Genomic DNA, 16,482 nt, shown 5'->3' with positions numbered 1-16,482 from the left:
TGTAACCATTTGTAATGTTTGCGGTATGAATTCGTTGGTGACATCTATTATATAATAGATAATTTAGAGGTGAAAGTTTTTGGATATTTTATTTATTTTATTCGTGGAAATGTTCATCCTTGGAAAGGGTATATACATTTTCGCGATCAGGTAATTTCATATATGTGCTTTTTACCGAGTTTAAAGATTCACAGAATTTTTTTGCATTTTCGTGCAAATTTTTTTTAATTTACGAGAAAATAGCAGTGTAGATGTATAAAGTTAAGAGTGTGTGCAATGCCATTTTTGTGCAATTCTGGGATGTTTTTTTAAGTAAAAATAAGTCGACGTGTAAATGGTTTATGTGTATGTGCTATTCTGAAAAACGCGCAAGGAGTTTGCGATTGTGCACTTTTCCCAATTTTGCAGTTAATATTTATCATGATTAAGCAGTTTTGTTACATAAAATTTCTAGCATAAGTGTAATTCGGCTAGTAGATTGTTGGAAAAAGTGTTCAGTAAATAAAAAGAAAAGAAACATGTCTTTAATTCGTGAAGACAAAATGGCGGCGAAAAAAAAATAGAGGGTTGCTGTAGCAGAGTTGGTTGCCAAATTTTCGCCAAAAAATCGCCAAGTTACCATAATCCAAAGATTAACCAATTTTTTAATTTGGACACAATGACTGAAAGAAATATGAAACTGATGATATACAGATTGCATTTTAATTTCCTTCTGGACGATTAACTCCATACCTTAATTCATAAAACATTTTAAATGTTTAAACAGAACTTATGATGAAAAATAACATTTTTAAAGGACAAGAAGCATTTCAAGTACTTTTCCTCCCCTTTCAACAAACATGAATTAAGTTTAAAACTAAAGGCTGGTAAAATTTCATTATAATATAAAGCATATAATGGCATTTTGTAAGATATGAAGACTACAGAAAAATTATGTGCCTCTATCAAAAAATGAATGCAATGAGATTACATCTCGAAACATTTAAAATTATGTCAGCAAAATTCACTTTTCGTAAATTAACATCAGAACTTTTAAAATTTGTCTCATAACTTTCTGATATTAAACCCAACAAAGCATATTTTCAAACAGCAAATTAAAAACTTCTAAATCCTCCAAGATTACATATTTTTATCAGTAGAACAAAGTAAAAGAAAAAAAAATTAAGTTGGAGTTTTAGACTTTTCCATTTAAATAAATCATGCTTTTTCAGGAAATAAAGTTATAAAATTTTAAAACAGACTAAAACCTTTTTATGATTTCTTTTTGGGGTATTTTTAAAAAACAATTGCAGTTTTACAAATATCTATAAGGCAAGCATTAAAATGTAAACTATGTAAACAATATACATATAAGTTATAAAAAAATATGTATGTATAAAATAAATAAGATAAATATCAGTACATGAAATAAATATGTATGCAATACACTAGAAAACATAGAACAAAATTTAAAAATAATAAGGATGTAAAAATCTATAAAAAATTTCCAAAGATCAGTGTTTTATTTTTAATATAAACAGCAACTTCACAAAAAACTGAGGAGTAACAGACTTTCTCTAAAAATGTTTGAGATATTCTACATTAATTTGGATTTATTCTTTTAGTTTGAGTACCTTCAAAAAACAATAGTCAAATTTTATACAAGTATTATGATTAATGAAGGTAGTGTAAAACCTATTTTATAAGATTCAAAAATATATTATGCTCTTTTAATGCATTCTTTTATTCACAAAATTTCATTTCAAAAATGCACAGTGAACAACTCGTTTTCTACTAATTTGATAAATTAGTCAAAAATGAACTATTAGTGGGACGGAAAGAAACACTTCTTTTCTCCTTTCATTACTAATAAGTACTTGGTATATATTAAATAATAGTACCTGAACATTCTGTACAAGCATCTGAAGCATTCAAGAGATCATGTGAAACGTCATTCATAACTGCAGAAGATAAAAATAAGAAAGACATTAGCAAGTAAACAAAAATATCTGAAAAATCACTAATGAATATAACTAATATTTTTACTTAAAAAGTTAATCACAAATAACAAAATTTGGGGGGGGGATTCCTCAACAATAGATATATATTTAATTTCAAATACAATAAAAAAACATTATAATACTATAATGAACCTTGATCCTATTATTCAGGTTCTCAAAATTAATATCTTTGCGAGCATATTGGCAGCATTCACGAAAACTATTGCACAGAATAACTTTTCGCGTCAGGGAAGGGGGGGGAAAAAAAGAGGAAAGAAAGAAAACATGTCACACAAAACTAATTAGTTATGTCCCGAAGACACATTTTTCTTGCATGAACTAGTTCTGGGCATTTATAATTATCAGAATTAGCAGGTCTGCAAATTAGGCGAGAAAAACTAACAAACAGCTAAAGTGACAACTCCGTAAACAATTTAGTTTCGCAATATGGCTTCGCAGTCAGCTACAAAAAAATGAAAAAAATTAAAAGTTCACCGAAATATTATTTTTTAAACCAGTATGTAAAATAACAGCTACAGTAAATTAATTTTAACTGAGAGTTCGCAACACATACTTGCAAACAGCGTCAAGTATTCGCGTTAAATGACGTACCTGCACAAACTTTCAAATCATTGCAGACGAAGATTACTATAATGTTGCCAGACTTGTTTGGGGCAACTAAAATATTTTTTTCTGTTAGTGCAATTGGGTTTACCAGCTAGAGCGAAAAGTTAAATTTTCATTGGGTAAGGTAAATTTTCATTGGCAGAAGAAGTCATATTGTCAGTTTCAGTTCAGTGATATGCATCATCTTCAACCTGAAAGAGAACAGACAAAACACTAAGTGACAGTTAAGAAAATAAGAACAGAGCCGTTCAACAATAACTTAGAAGCAAGCTTTATGTAGGGGAATAATGAGATACATTCCACAAGAGAAGAGGAGGAAGGATGACCTTCTGTTTCACGGGGAAATGGTGTATACACCTGGGTACCTGAGCCAAAGCAAGGCCGCATATTCACAAAGCCTACAGACCGTTTCTTCTACTGTTTGCTCCGATTCTACTGTTTGCTTCCTACATGAAATGTAGGGTTACAGAATCTTGTGATTGGCGACTTTTGCTTCATCGCCTTTACTCTTTGTATATGAGCGTGGTCTACCAAAAAGTGGATTTGTACTTTCTCCATATTTATATAACATTTACATTTATGATATTCCCAAGGATCCACAAGTTACCACATTCGCTGATGATACTGCAATTATGACCCAACCTTCTACTGTTACTGTTCATATAAGAAGGTTCATAGTAGAAGGTTGGGTCATAATTGCTGATGATACTGCAATTATGACCCAACCTTCTAATCCTTCTTCAACAATACCTCAATCATCTAGAAAATTGGCTCACTCTTTGGAGGATCGCAGTTAATGCCGAAAAATCAAAAGCCATAATTTTTCGCAAAGGCCAAACAAATTTCACTCCACCTCTTTGATGAAGAAATTGACTGCGTTGACGAAGTTAAATATCTAGAAGTCATTCTTGATAAAAAATTGACTTTTCAGAAACATCTCAGGGAAACTGTGAAAAAAATTAATATCACGTTTGCAACTATGCGTCCACTTCTTGGCAGAAGAAGTCATATGTCCGCTTCTAATAAACTCCTCTTATATAAATCTATACTTCGACCAGCATTACTTAAATGTTTATTGAATGTTTTCATTTACAAGTAGGTGTAACTCCTTCGGTGAAAAATTTAAAAGGGAAAAAGAATAAAAATGCAGGTAAATACTGAATAAGTTTGAGCAATTTGAAGTATTAAATTGACACTGGTCCTGTCAAACCAAATACAAAATATGATAACAAGATACAAAATATGTACATATGTAAGAGGAGATATATACATAAAACAATACGCATAGTTTCAATATATAATACAAGTGCTGGATAATAATGTAGGTAACAGTAAGAAAACATCAATCAGTATTTACATTAAATATGGCCATAGGATGTTTGCAGTTAGCAAGATCATTAATGTCGTAATTACATATTTTAATAGCAGGGTTTTGAATATTTTTTGGCTTTCGAAAAATTTCCTTGATTATTTACAATAAATAGTATTAAGTTGGTTACGGTTATTACGAATGTACAGGCTGAGCTTGAAATTTGACGTAATATACAATTTTGGGGTATTTGGAGCTTTTTTCTGTCCGATTTGCAAGAATATGCCCATACTGGGCAGGGATAACAGAGCATGAGACCCAATACGGATTTGTAAATGAGTAACTCGTTGTCTATAGATAGGATACTGTTTTGAGCAATTAAAGGGAATAGTGTTGCTACACGAGCTCGAAACTTCTGTAAGAGATGTTATGTGTGGAGTCCATATGAGAGAATTACTGAGGATCATCCGAGATAAGGGACCTTCTTAGCCCAGGGGATATATGCTCAGTAGAAATGCAGGCTTTTATCAATTTTCTTTTTCTTAGTAAACAAGATGGCATGCGTCTTGTCCACATTAACAAGGACTTTCCATTTTTTCAGCCAAATCTCAAACATGTTTATGTGATCTGATCCAACAAATGCACATTGCGTCAGGATCGCTGTGTCATCTGCGTACATTGCAAGTGTCGTGTTAGGTGTTATAGGAATGTCGTTCACATAAATATTAAAAAGTGTGGGTGCCAAGGGGATGCTAATATGGGACGTTGTGTAGAATACGAGCCGAAAGGATGACTTTATTTGTTTACATTAGCTCACGGAGTATAATACTCCGTAAGACTCCGTGCATTAGCTTTACATAAGTCACGTGATCTCTGAGATTATGTGCCTTGTTTGTTTACATTAGCTATACATAAGCCTCGTGATCTCTGAGGTCATCGGAATGTACCTCATTAATAAATCATTCTTGGAATAATCACGAGACTTAAACCCTTCTTGAATGTTACAAGTCCTGGGAATAATTAATTTGTAGAACATATCATTCGGTTTTTCCGCATTACATTATTTACATATACATTTATTATTTACATATATTTTCATATATGATGTGGTATGTCTAGTATATTTCTTTAAAACTTTTCTTACATGCTGTATTGCACTGTTCGCTATGTGCCCTAATTATTCATGCTGTCTGTCTATTGCTATCACCTGTCTGTCTATTTCTACTCACTGGCTTCACAGATCAACTTCTATTTTACTGATGATGCTATTTTTTAGATGTAATTCCTGACAAGCCAATACTTACGAGTTCGTACTACTTGTTGCAATAACTTTTAATCATCATTGAAAATATTGCTGTGATATATTCTTAATTATCCTATTTCTCGACAGAGTAGGTCCTAATGACCGGGCACCAGGTGATGCACCAAAACTATCACAGAACGTCAAGGGAAACTTAGGTGTCAAGCAAATCGCAAACATTCTGTGCTACATAAAGATAGCAGATGAAGGCAAAACAGAAAATGAACTGGACATCTTTATTCTTCAATGTAGCTCACAGATTTTTTCTTAAATATTGAGAAGTCTTAAATATCATAACAATCTTTATATTACAACAATCACTTTATTTAATAATATTTTAATTTAATAATTAACTTAAATATTACAACAATCTAACTGTGATCCTCATATTGTAGAGAATAACTACTACTTTTGACAAATCGATGAGTTGTCTTGTAGTTCCTTAACATTAGCTACCAAAAGGATGTCGTCCCGCATCAGTTGTACTCCCTTCTATTTACACGTTTAGAAAGACACCTCTTACACCTCGTAAGGCTTTGCTTCATTAATGCAACCAGTAACATCATTTTAGTGAGTCAGAGAGTTTGATTTTTCAGATCGAAGCATGTTTTCTTCTAATCACTACAGCTTGCTGATAAGGAGTGATCTTGATCGAGGAAGGTGTTTAAATATGGTCTTCTTTGTTCACGTTGCATAAGTGTGGCGCGTATTGCGACATAATTTTTATTTCAGTGCAATGCTAAAAATGGAAGAGCTCAAAAGTTCCTTTTCTTGTTCTCTTTTATTTTAAAAAAAAAATTTCCGACTGCTCGTAAAATTAGTGCTGTGTATAGACAAAGTGTTGTTTCTCATAGCTAGTTTGAAAAGTTCAAGGGTAGAAATTTTTGCCTGGAAGACGATACAAGCTCTGGACGACTATCTTTTGCAAAGAAGAACCTGTTAAGAAAAGCTATTGCTGAATATACAAGTTGTAAATTTCAGGAGCTATCAGACAGACATATTTCAAAAAGTACAGTGAAAAATGATTTGAAGAAGACTGGTATGTAAGCTGCTACGATGAATGGATAACCATACTTTAATACAATATAAGCTTTCTCAAGTTTCGGCATGCGTTTCTTTGCAGAAAAAAATAAAGAAGCTCCCTTTTTCGAAACGGCTGATCACTGGAGATGAAAAGGTAATGTTTCAAGAAAAAGATCATGGAGTAAGCCAAAAGAAGCTCCTTTAGTAACATCGAGAGGGAGACTGCATTCCAAAAACATAATGTTTTATGCGTGGTGGAACTGCAAAGAAATTGTATGCTATGAAATGTTTCCACTAAATCATACAATAAGCATGGAAAAATACTTTTTCCAAATGGCAGTTATAAAAGCAGAAATCGAAGCAAAACACTTTTAACTGAGCAGTCGTCGAGATGGTCTTCCATCATGACTGGGCACATTTCGAAGAATATGAGATAAAGACTTAATAAGAATAACTGGAAAGTTTTGTGCCACCCCCATATTCACCTGACCTAGCCCCTCGAATTTTTATCTCTTCAGGTCATTTCAAAATTTTCTGAATGGTCTAACATTCTTTGAAAGCCATCACACTACACATTGATGATTTCTCCAAGAATAAGATGGTTTTTCAAAAGGCAATTTTTGAAAAAAGAAGCCAATGAAATGGCAAAAGGGCACCAAATAAAATGATGGTTACATGATTGAAAGAAATTTTCTTATTTTTTATTTGTATTTACCATAGAAAAAATCGAGAACTTTCCAGATCACCCATAGCTGTTATATACATGTTATCTTGTGCTAACTGAAATGATGTTGGCTCAGTGATCCCAAACTAGTAGCCTGCAGGCCGTATGAAATACCGTAAGTGATTTTATGTAGCTCGCGAAGACATTTCAATTATGAATTTCCTATAAGTACAGTGTTAGAATGTTTTCAAGATTTTATTTATTTGAAGTCTGAGTTTATATTATTTTCATTACCATTAAAAACTAATGGGAATAATGACACAGAAAATCTATAAATGGAGTAAATTAATTTAAAATGTGATATAAATCTTGTGCAGAGATTTGAAAATACAAATTTTATAACACATTTAATCGTGCTTGTCAAAAATAAATAATTTATTAATTTTTACACTAGAAATAATCTCCTTATTTCGGAATATATGAGCAACCTTTTTTTCACAGCTGAAAAATAATCAGAAAACAAACCCTATTGACCTATAAATATCCTCAATCCATGATGATGATTTCTAATAAATTCTGGCCAAGACTACAAACATTATCAAAATCAAAACTCCATTAAGTGTGAAACTGGAGCAAGAAGTAAAAGAAGTTTAAAGTTATTTACAAACAAACATGTATATTTTTATGTGTATATTTTTATGTATGCTTTCATGAAAGACTTCACAAATAAGAGGAAGCTATTTAACTGTCAATATTTATTCTCACGTTTTGTTCTAAAGTTTTCAAAATTTCTCTTAGTGTAAATTAAAGTAAGTTATTTAATGATTAATCAAATACGTTAGAAAATTTTCAATAAACGTCAGTCTGAAAATTTACTATTTTGTTTTCAGTATATTTGATTTACAAAGTGTATTCAATAGAAATGTCTTATAGGTACTTAACTTGAGATTTCAAATAGAAAATAAATAAAAACTTGTAAGGATCCTAAGTTTTACTAACGTTTATTTTATTTTAAATCTTTACTATCACTTCTTATTTTCTACTTCCGGCCAGAATTAAAAGCGTTAACTTATTTATGCAAAATTTGTCTTGCTAACGCCAAGTACTTAAGTTGTGGCTTTTTGCCAAGCAAGAGAGAGGAAGGAGTTATTGGAAGCAAGCCGCTTGCCATAGTAGTTTTACTCGGTTGCTGGTTGCCTTCAAGGCCAGAGGTTTAGTCCTCTTGATAATTTCAAAGGTATCGTAGTTTTAGCAGCTCTCCTTACTACATACGGACTTTGTTAATTAACGGCCAATCTTATTGCTAGGCACTTGTATACTAATTCAAACTTAGTTTTAGTTATTAGTTTTATATTCTTACGTTCAGACCACAAGTGGTTGGTCTCTGTATTCCGAAGTTCTGGAAATCTCTGTAAAGATAGAAAAATAAAGGGTTTCGCATACCCTTCCTGTGTGTATTGTCTACTTCACAATTTATTGAACATAGCTTGAGTAAGCGCCCTGTTCCGAGTCAGGACAGTTCATGTTTCCAAAGCAGGTCAATAGGAACACAAGTCCTGATAAACTAAAATTCATTTTCTTTGCAACATTATTATTATTGTTTATGTATATTTAAAAAAAAATTAGTAATCGAAATTTAAAATGTTTTTATTTGGTTAATAAATATTTTGTATTATTTTGTTAAACAAATTTTGGCTGTAAATTTTCAGATCGCATTTGCAACCCACTGGCAATTTGAGTTTCAATTGTAACTGATTAACATTCTACCGAGAGGCAAGTCCTCCGACCAACACCTAACTTATATGCAAGCAATGCAATAACTGCTGTCGCTTAAACTTCTAAGATCTGAACTCTTAAAAATTTCACCTATGCAACTCATAAGACTAAAAGGGAAGACACCTTACTAATTATGCATTATAAAGAAATATATTTCGGATCGGCAGCTAACTGTTCGAAGTTAGGGATTTCTTAAAAGAAGGTTAGGAAGGTGTTAAAGTTAGGGATTTCTTTTCCTTTTTCTCTCTTTCTTTCAAGATGGATTCCAATTCTTGATATATTAGATTTAATTTAACTAATGCTATAAGGTATTTCTCTCGCCTTCTTAGTATGCCTTCGTAGTGTAGTGGTCAACACGCTCGGCACGTTTTCGAGAGGCTCGTGGTTCGAGTCCCGGCGAAGGGTTTGTTCATTTCTCATTTATCCTGCCTTGCAATAGCCTAATGATTCTACAGTGGCGCCCAAACTAAAAAGGTAGTGGATGATGATTCTTCACATCAGAATTTGGCGATTGGGTTAATTGACTAAAAGCTCTTAACATGTCATTGAAATTTAATATTTATGAAAAACAACTCATATCTTTTAATATTATTTTAATATTTATGAAAAACAACTCATATCATGTCGAGTGTCTTTATAAACAGCATGTTATACCAAATAACTTATTGAAATTTCCAAGTTATACAGAATTTTGTTACAAAATTGCAAGAATTACAAATGTTTCTACAAAAGATTTTGCTTTGACAATTTTGAATTTTCACATACCTTCAGTTTTTGAGATATTTTGAATTTTTACATACATTCAATTTTGAGTTTGTACATACATTATGTTTTTGAGACATTTGGGACACTACATTTTGCGATAATGCGAAAAAAATAGGGAAAGAAAACAGTGAGAGGAAGAATAATAAGTGAGAGAATAGAGGAAAGAAAAAGGTGGGAAAGAAATTAAAGGAAGGAGAGGGGGGGGGATTACAAATGGGTTTTTTACAAAAAGATTCTGGTTTTACAATTGTGAATCTTGATATATATTCAGTTTTGGAGACATTCTGTACCAATTTTGTTAAATACTAAAAGTTGAGCAAATTGTTTTTTAATACATACATTGATACAGCTATATTGTGCTGGATATAAACTGAAAGAAAAGCGAGAGAGAAAGTAGAGACATAGACGAAAAGAGAAAACAGAAACAAGAAGAAAGAGGGGAAGAACGAAATGAGAAAGTAACGTCACGGAGGAAATATTAAGATCGAAGGTAATTTAAATACAAATCTTAAATTAATGAATAAAATGGTAAACAAATAATGATATAACAGAATAAGAAAATAAATAATAAATAATATTAAATAGCAATATAATAAAAAATAATAACATCCGCTGGCGTATAGCGTATATCCTGACATTCTCTTCGTGTTTTCTAATCTGGACTCTCTGTCACATGAGAGAAAGGCGCCGTTCCTCTAAGGTGCGCATGCGTGGTGTCCATCAAATCATCACAGAAAAAGCTGAAAATACGTCTGACGAAATTTGGGAATTATCCGTAAAGGGAAAGAATTATGAAGCCAGACGCTACAATGAAAATAAAGATCGCGAAGATTAAATCTTCTGTAATATTCTACGTAAAATGTCAAAACAGGGAATTACGTTATCGAAGTGGATTGATAGTGTGTGATAAAAAATATAAAAATGTAGTTCTCGTTTCCTCTTTGTTAGAATAGTACTTATCCATGCATTTTCTTCCTTCAGAATTTATGTTAATAAATTTTAAATTTTCTTCAGAAAACGTGTTCGTTAACTATGTACTATTTCCTTGGAGAAGACAATGAAAACAATTTCATGTTTGCATTAGGCATATGCGGTAGTGTTTTGACTCTATTAAAAAAAATTCAACTTGAGATTTCTTATTGTTTTTCCTTCATACGGGGAAAAAATGTACTTATAAGAATTATAACTACGATCTTTTAAATATGTGAAACCGTCTTAAGGTCCCCTCAAGAAACAAGGAAGATATCATGTAATTCAAAGCTAAATTTAAGTTAAGCTTTTTAAGTGAGATCATCTTATATTCGGGACAAAACGGTACATAATTCATAAAGTCTGGCATAAAACTAAATGTTTTTGAGATTAGACTATTAATGTTTGATATTTTAAGAATAAACACACAGAAAATATTTATACGTAATAAGTTAGATTTATAACGTAATACAACATTTATAACATTACCAACTGCATTTAATCACATTTATAAGGCAATAATAATACGTAATAACTACATTTCTGACATAATAAATAAACTAATTAATATTATAATAAATAAACTAATTACATATTTTATTAATTTATTACGCTATTAAATACAGTTCTGGAACTACTTGCAACTTATAGTAGTAGTTCTTTATTTCAATGTATGTATTAAATTCTTACATTCCAAACTAGGAGCTCTCAACCAGGAGGGAATTTCCCCCCCCCGGGGTGATTTTATAGTTCTAGGAGGATGCGTTCAACTTTTTAGTTAGCTATTAAATATTTAGTTTTAGTTTATCAATATACTTTGCTCTGCTTTTGCTCAACTTTTAGTATTTAACAAAATTTTCTAAACTTCTTGTTAATGAATTTTTAAAACACGTTAAAAAATCATCTAAAACTTGATAAATGCATACATTTATTTTGAGTTTTGGAAAGAGGGGGGGTGCAGAGATCTTCTAGTAGTAGTAGTGCATGGGCAAAAAAGGTTGAGAGCCCCTGTTCTAAATATTTAGACAATTGATTCACAAACGTGAGAGATCTAGTATGGTAAAAATGAGGCTTGTCTAGGCGGCTGCTGTTTAAGTTCTTTGGAATCCTCCTTTTTCAGTTTCTTTTCCATGTCTAAAACGTAGAGGTTCATGAGCTTTTGGAAGGTCTAAAGTTAGAAGAGAAAATGAAAACGTTAGTCTAGCTTAAATTTCACACTTGGCAGTTTACAACAGAATATTTAACATTTAATAGATAATTAATAATAAAATAAGCGGGCAAATTTCATGAAGAAAAAGCAAGTTAACAAGAAACCTGTATAAGAGTACCATTTATAATAACGTCCAGCTTACATTGTCTCGACTTTCGAGAAATGATGGTAAAATAATAGGGCTATCTTATGAAACATAATATGGATTCAGAAGTTTCAAATCAGTCGTATCTTCTCCCTAGACCTTCTCTTTAGTCGTATCTAAGTAACTTCCCTAGAAGATGACAAACCGCCGAAGATATCACTTTCAATCTTTGTTGAAATAACTCTTGAAGCATACTTTCAACTAGTTCATTATAGATTTTTGGATGCTGCATCATAATAGCGAGCTTTAGAGTGAAGATTTAGTCTGGGGAAGAAAAAGAGTCATAGAGGTACAGTCAATACAGACTCAGACCTGATGAATAAGGAATGCGAAACTACTGGCAAACCTTTCAACTAAAACTTCAGCAACACTGAGTCCTTTAAAAGACTCCACTCCTATGGAATTTAATTCAGCAACACTGAGCCCTTTAAAAGGGTGAGTATATAAGGTATTTCCCCCGCCTTCTTAGCATGCCTTTGTGGTGTAGTTGTCAGCACGCTCGGCGCGAATTCGAGAGGTCCGTGGTTCGAGTCCCGGTGAGGGCATTGCTCATTTTTCACATGTCTTGCTTCGAAGTAACCTAATGAATCTACAGTGGCGCCCGAACTAAAAGGGTGGTGGATGATGATTTTCCACCCCCAGGATTATCAGAGGCAAAAGCGCCTCAAATCTTCTTCTTACGTCATCATTTTCCTCTCCGTGAATCTCAATAAGGATTTTCCAAAGGTCAGACCCTAAATGGGAGTCTTTCAAGATCTTCTTCTTTCTTCTTCTCTTTCAGGGTTTATTTTCCTCCGAAAACCAGAATAATCCACAAAGCATCAACAAAGGATGATGTGGCTAAAGTCAAAAACCTGCTCTGGATAAGGAAAGATTAAGGGAACTAAAGAGACATAATTTTACAATGCACATTTTTCTAAAGGTAAGAAGCTGAGTACGGTCTTTTCAGAAGTTATTGGCCGAATTTTGTTCATGAAATTGATTTCAGTACTGATACTCCCGAACACACTATGAGAAAACAGAATACTCCTGACTCTTTGATATAATAGTATTGAAACAGTAAATGTAAAAATATTGGCGGACTACTAACAGATCTATGAAAGAAAAATTAAACAGAATTTAGGGATCTATGAAAACTATGATTATAGATGCACTTAACACTGCTTTAGTTTTGGGAAATTCCCAATGCATTTGATCATGAGTATGTACGCAATTGTAATACACCTGCCTACCCTGCTCCTCCAGTTATGCTAAAAATAGAGTTATTTAGAGTACAGTAAAAATTTACATGTAGATACAGTTCAAGGAAATTTAGCATTTTAAAATAAATTAATAATGCGTTTTTGCATTTAAATAGAAAATTCATCGGAAAGTTCCTTATTTTTCCTGAATTAAAAAAAATGTTTAACGTTACAGTCAGTTATTGAGCCCATACAAATAACCTGTTGCATATCATTCCAAAATCAATATTTTTATTTTGCTCATTGACATTTCTGGAATGGTAAATGTTCATGAAGATCAGTTTTCATAAATAAAATAAAATTTGTGATAAATAAATAATAATAATAAAATATGATAGCGGTGAAAATAAATAAATAAAAAAAAAATGAAAAAATGTGATATCGGTGATAGTTATTACATCTCTAAATTACAATTCTTCTTCTATTATTATCTTTGCACAAGGTGAAAGAAACTTTCTGTGTGAAAGGCGGAAAGTAAATCTATTAAGTAACATAACATAATGATGATATAATGCCAACTTTCGTCAAAACTTTTTTTTTAATTCAGTTATTTTATTGCAGTTAAGTAAAGTAGCAATTAATATGCTTCTCTTCAGCACATGGACAAAACCTGTTTGAAAACCCCTCGGGGGTTGTAGAGATTTTAGGATTTTTTTTAAAGCAGGAGAGATGAAAAATGGGAACGCCTTCGCCGGGAATCGAATCACGGACCTCTGGAATACGCGCCTAGCATGCTGACCACTACATTACGAAGGCATGCTAAGAATGCAGGATAAATACCTTATATAAAGGTATAAAATTACCTTATTAAAGGGCGACTGGAGTTTTTAGGGGACCAAATCGCCAAATATTGGGTGTGGAGAATCATCAGCCACCACCCTTTTAGTTCGGACGCCACTGTAGAGATAATAGGTTTTTTTTTTTTTTTTTTGAAAGCAGGAGAGATGAAAAATCAGCAATGCCTTCTCCGGGAATCGAACTACGGACTTATGGAATACGCGCCCAACGTGCTGACCACTGCACTACGAAAGCACTACGAAAGAAGGCGGGCGAAATACTCTAGCAGAAGTCTAGAGACTTCTGCTAGAGCGTATACTGTCTCTAGCAGAAGGTGGGAAGGGGTGCAGAAGAGAAGCACTTGAAAGAGAAAGGAAGTGTGTGGGGTTTAGAAGGTGGGAAGGAGTGGGGAAGAGAAGCACTTGGAAGAAGGAAGTGGGCAGGAGAGGGGAAGACGAAAATGCTGCTGGGGTTCTATTGTTCCAGAATCGGTCTTTAGTTTCTACTGTTATAGACCATCAGGAGAATGTTCAGTATCTTTTTACCGTGTTTCTAAATTTAATACTATTTAGAATTAATGAAATTTAGACAATACGCACTTCCTGTGGACAGAATAAAACAAAAGACACGAAATTTCACAAGCTGTGAAGAAATTCCCAGCTGCCCACATAGGGAATGGAAAAAATTAATATAAACAAAGAATGCAATAAATTATTTAAAGTGTGGTATGTTACAAATAAGCCTGTACGATGAATTACACTATTTAAGCTGATACAATAAAATTTATGTTTCGGAAATGAATACAAAATTATTTTTATAAAAACAATTTTCAATAGGAGATCCATTTCTTAATCTGTAGAGCACCTGTAATATTTTAAACTATCGAAAACTATGATCTGTGATCGACAAGCGATGTATTTAATTGTTTCGGGCGGATTAAAGAATGGTCTTAATAGAAAAGAAAACTATAACAACAATTCCGATGTTTTTTTATATTCTCTGAAGTAATAATTAGTTTTAGCTACTGTGTTCTATGGAAAGAGGTCAGATTAGGTTAGGTTAGGTTATTTAATTACGGCAAAGCCTCGAGGGATATCTGCCTAAGGGAAGGAATGCCTTCGTGGAGGACTTTCTAAGGGAAACTGGCTCGTATACACGTTACACATGGGGAAAACCACGAAAACACCCACGCAGCCAGCCCGTTCGCGGGATTCGAACCTCGGACCGAACTACCAGTGTTCAGCGACTTTACCGCTCGGCCGCCGGTGGGCCCAAGATGTCACCCAAAGAGAAGTCACTGTATTTCTTAATTTAATTAAAGAATCAATTTATTAATGCTTTAAATATATTACATTTTAAATTAATTATTAATTTTGTTTATCTAATAAAAATATTAAGAAATAATTACAGTTAATTTGAACGATCTAATATGTTAGCGGTATAATAAAAATTTCCGTTCAAAATATTCAAAAATTGAAGATTTTAGCATTTGAGTAATGGAAAAATCATTCATTAGTTATCCATTAGTTATTCATTATTCGCTAATTAATTAATTAGTATCATTAGACGATGGTAAATCTAGATTTTAATTTATGTCATGTTAAAAACAATAATACTTACAGCATTGGAAACACATTTTTTATGAAAATCAGACAAAGCTGCATTTGATACCGTGTATCTAGCCTTGATAAGTTTGTAAGCTTGGCAAGATAGCACATCAAATTTATAACCTGAAAATATATGATCACACTTTAGTTAAAACTTTGTGAAAAGATTACAAAAATGCAATAATATTAGACATTATTTTATTCTTAAAATTTGTATTTTTAGAATCGTATAAAAATTTATATCTAATTTCATTAATAATAAATACTCAGTTGCTAATTATAGATAAAGAATTTAACTGAAAAGAATTTTAATATGTTCAAAAGAACTTTTCTTGTAATTGTTGTTCCATTTGCAGCAGGGATTCTCAACCTAGGGAGATTTCAGTCTGGGATCCATAGTTTCAGGAGGGATGAATGCGGTTTTCCTTTTATTTATCTGTGTTTAAATTTAATTTATGAACGTAAAAAAATTACCTTTATTCAAGTTTTGGGGCTTATCAGTATTTTGCATACTTTTTGTAATTTAACTTCTGGGGTTTCACTCTTTTATCTAACAAATAAATGTGTAGAAATCTCGTGAACAACTAAGCGAAGAATCGCTTTAGTTCATAAACAGAGACATAAGCTCAAAAAGGGTTATTTACTCTTTATTTCTCAAAATAAGAATTAAACAGTCAGCTACTTTCTCCGTATAGAAAAGCCTCCACTTAGGCTTGAACTCAAAGAAATAAAACTTAACTAATTCTTAACAAAAAGAATATAGCCGAAGCTATCAAGATTCTAAGTATTTGGTATTTAAATATCAAATAAGCTGGCGAAGCTATCAAAGGCCTGAAATACGGCCGAGCATAGTACTAGCTTAGAGAGAGGCATAGCCAAAAGGAAAACGCGCGCTAGTCAGAAACTCTTAGATTCTCTAACGAAGTCTTAGGTCTTAGGTCTTCGCTTATTTAAGTGGTGTACGACCCGAGAGTCTTTACCACTCTATTTTTGTCCTGAAAAGGAAAAATATAAGTAAAAAGATTAAAAAGACTGGCATTAAAGTCAGAGCAGATATCGTCCATTTTTGGCCTAAGGAAAAACATAAGTA

General features: G+C 32.5%; 2 protein-coding genes across 7 annotated transcripts in view; both read right to left on the bottom strand.

Moving 5' to 3' along the window:
• The window catches only part of LOC118183583 (AMP deaminase 2-like), a 71,497-nt gene extending 68,832 nt beyond the window's left edge, over window positions 1-2,665 (bottom strand). Inside the window, exons 1-2 of the mRNA XM_085827060.1 lie at window positions 2,592-2,665; window positions 1,881-1,940 (exon numbers count right to left, since the gene is read on the bottom strand). Of these exons, the coding sequence (XP_085683186.1) occupies window positions 1,881-1,938 (58 nt within the window). The 5' untranslated portion in view covers window positions 1,939-1,940; window positions 2,592-2,665. The remainder of the gene's footprint in view (window positions 1-1,880; window positions 1,941-2,591) is intronic.
• Window positions 2,666-9,256: 6,591 nt separating this feature from the next.
• LOC118192442 (uncharacterized) overlaps window positions 9,257-16,482 on the bottom strand; it is a 299,890-nt gene continuing 292,664 nt past the window's right edge. For 4 of the 6 annotated variants that reach the window (XM_085827056.1, XM_085827057.1, XM_085827058.1 and 1 more), the window contains exons 4-5: window positions 15,406-15,515; window positions 9,257-11,580 (exon numbers count right to left, since the gene is read on the bottom strand). In XM_085827056.1, coding sequence (XP_085683182.1) covers window positions 11,464-11,580; window positions 15,406-15,515 — 227 coding nt within the window. In that variant the 3' untranslated portion in view covers window positions 9,257-11,463. Of the gene's footprint in view, window positions 11,581-15,405; window positions 15,516-16,482 lie in introns of those variants that run through there. The other 2 variants (XM_085827054.1, XM_085827055.1) reach the window with 2 other exon arrangements.

Source organism: Stegodyphus dumicola, chromosome 11 (assembly GCF_044657685.1).
Source record: "Stegodyphus dumicola isolate Sdum_Otavi_A_Nest chromosome 11, ASM4465768v1".
NCBI lineage: Eukaryota > Metazoa > Arthropoda > Arachnida > Araneae > Eresidae > Stegodyphus > Stegodyphus dumicola.
Note: the sequence above shows the minus strand (reverse complement) of the source record. Positions and strands in the feature narration are given on the sequence as shown.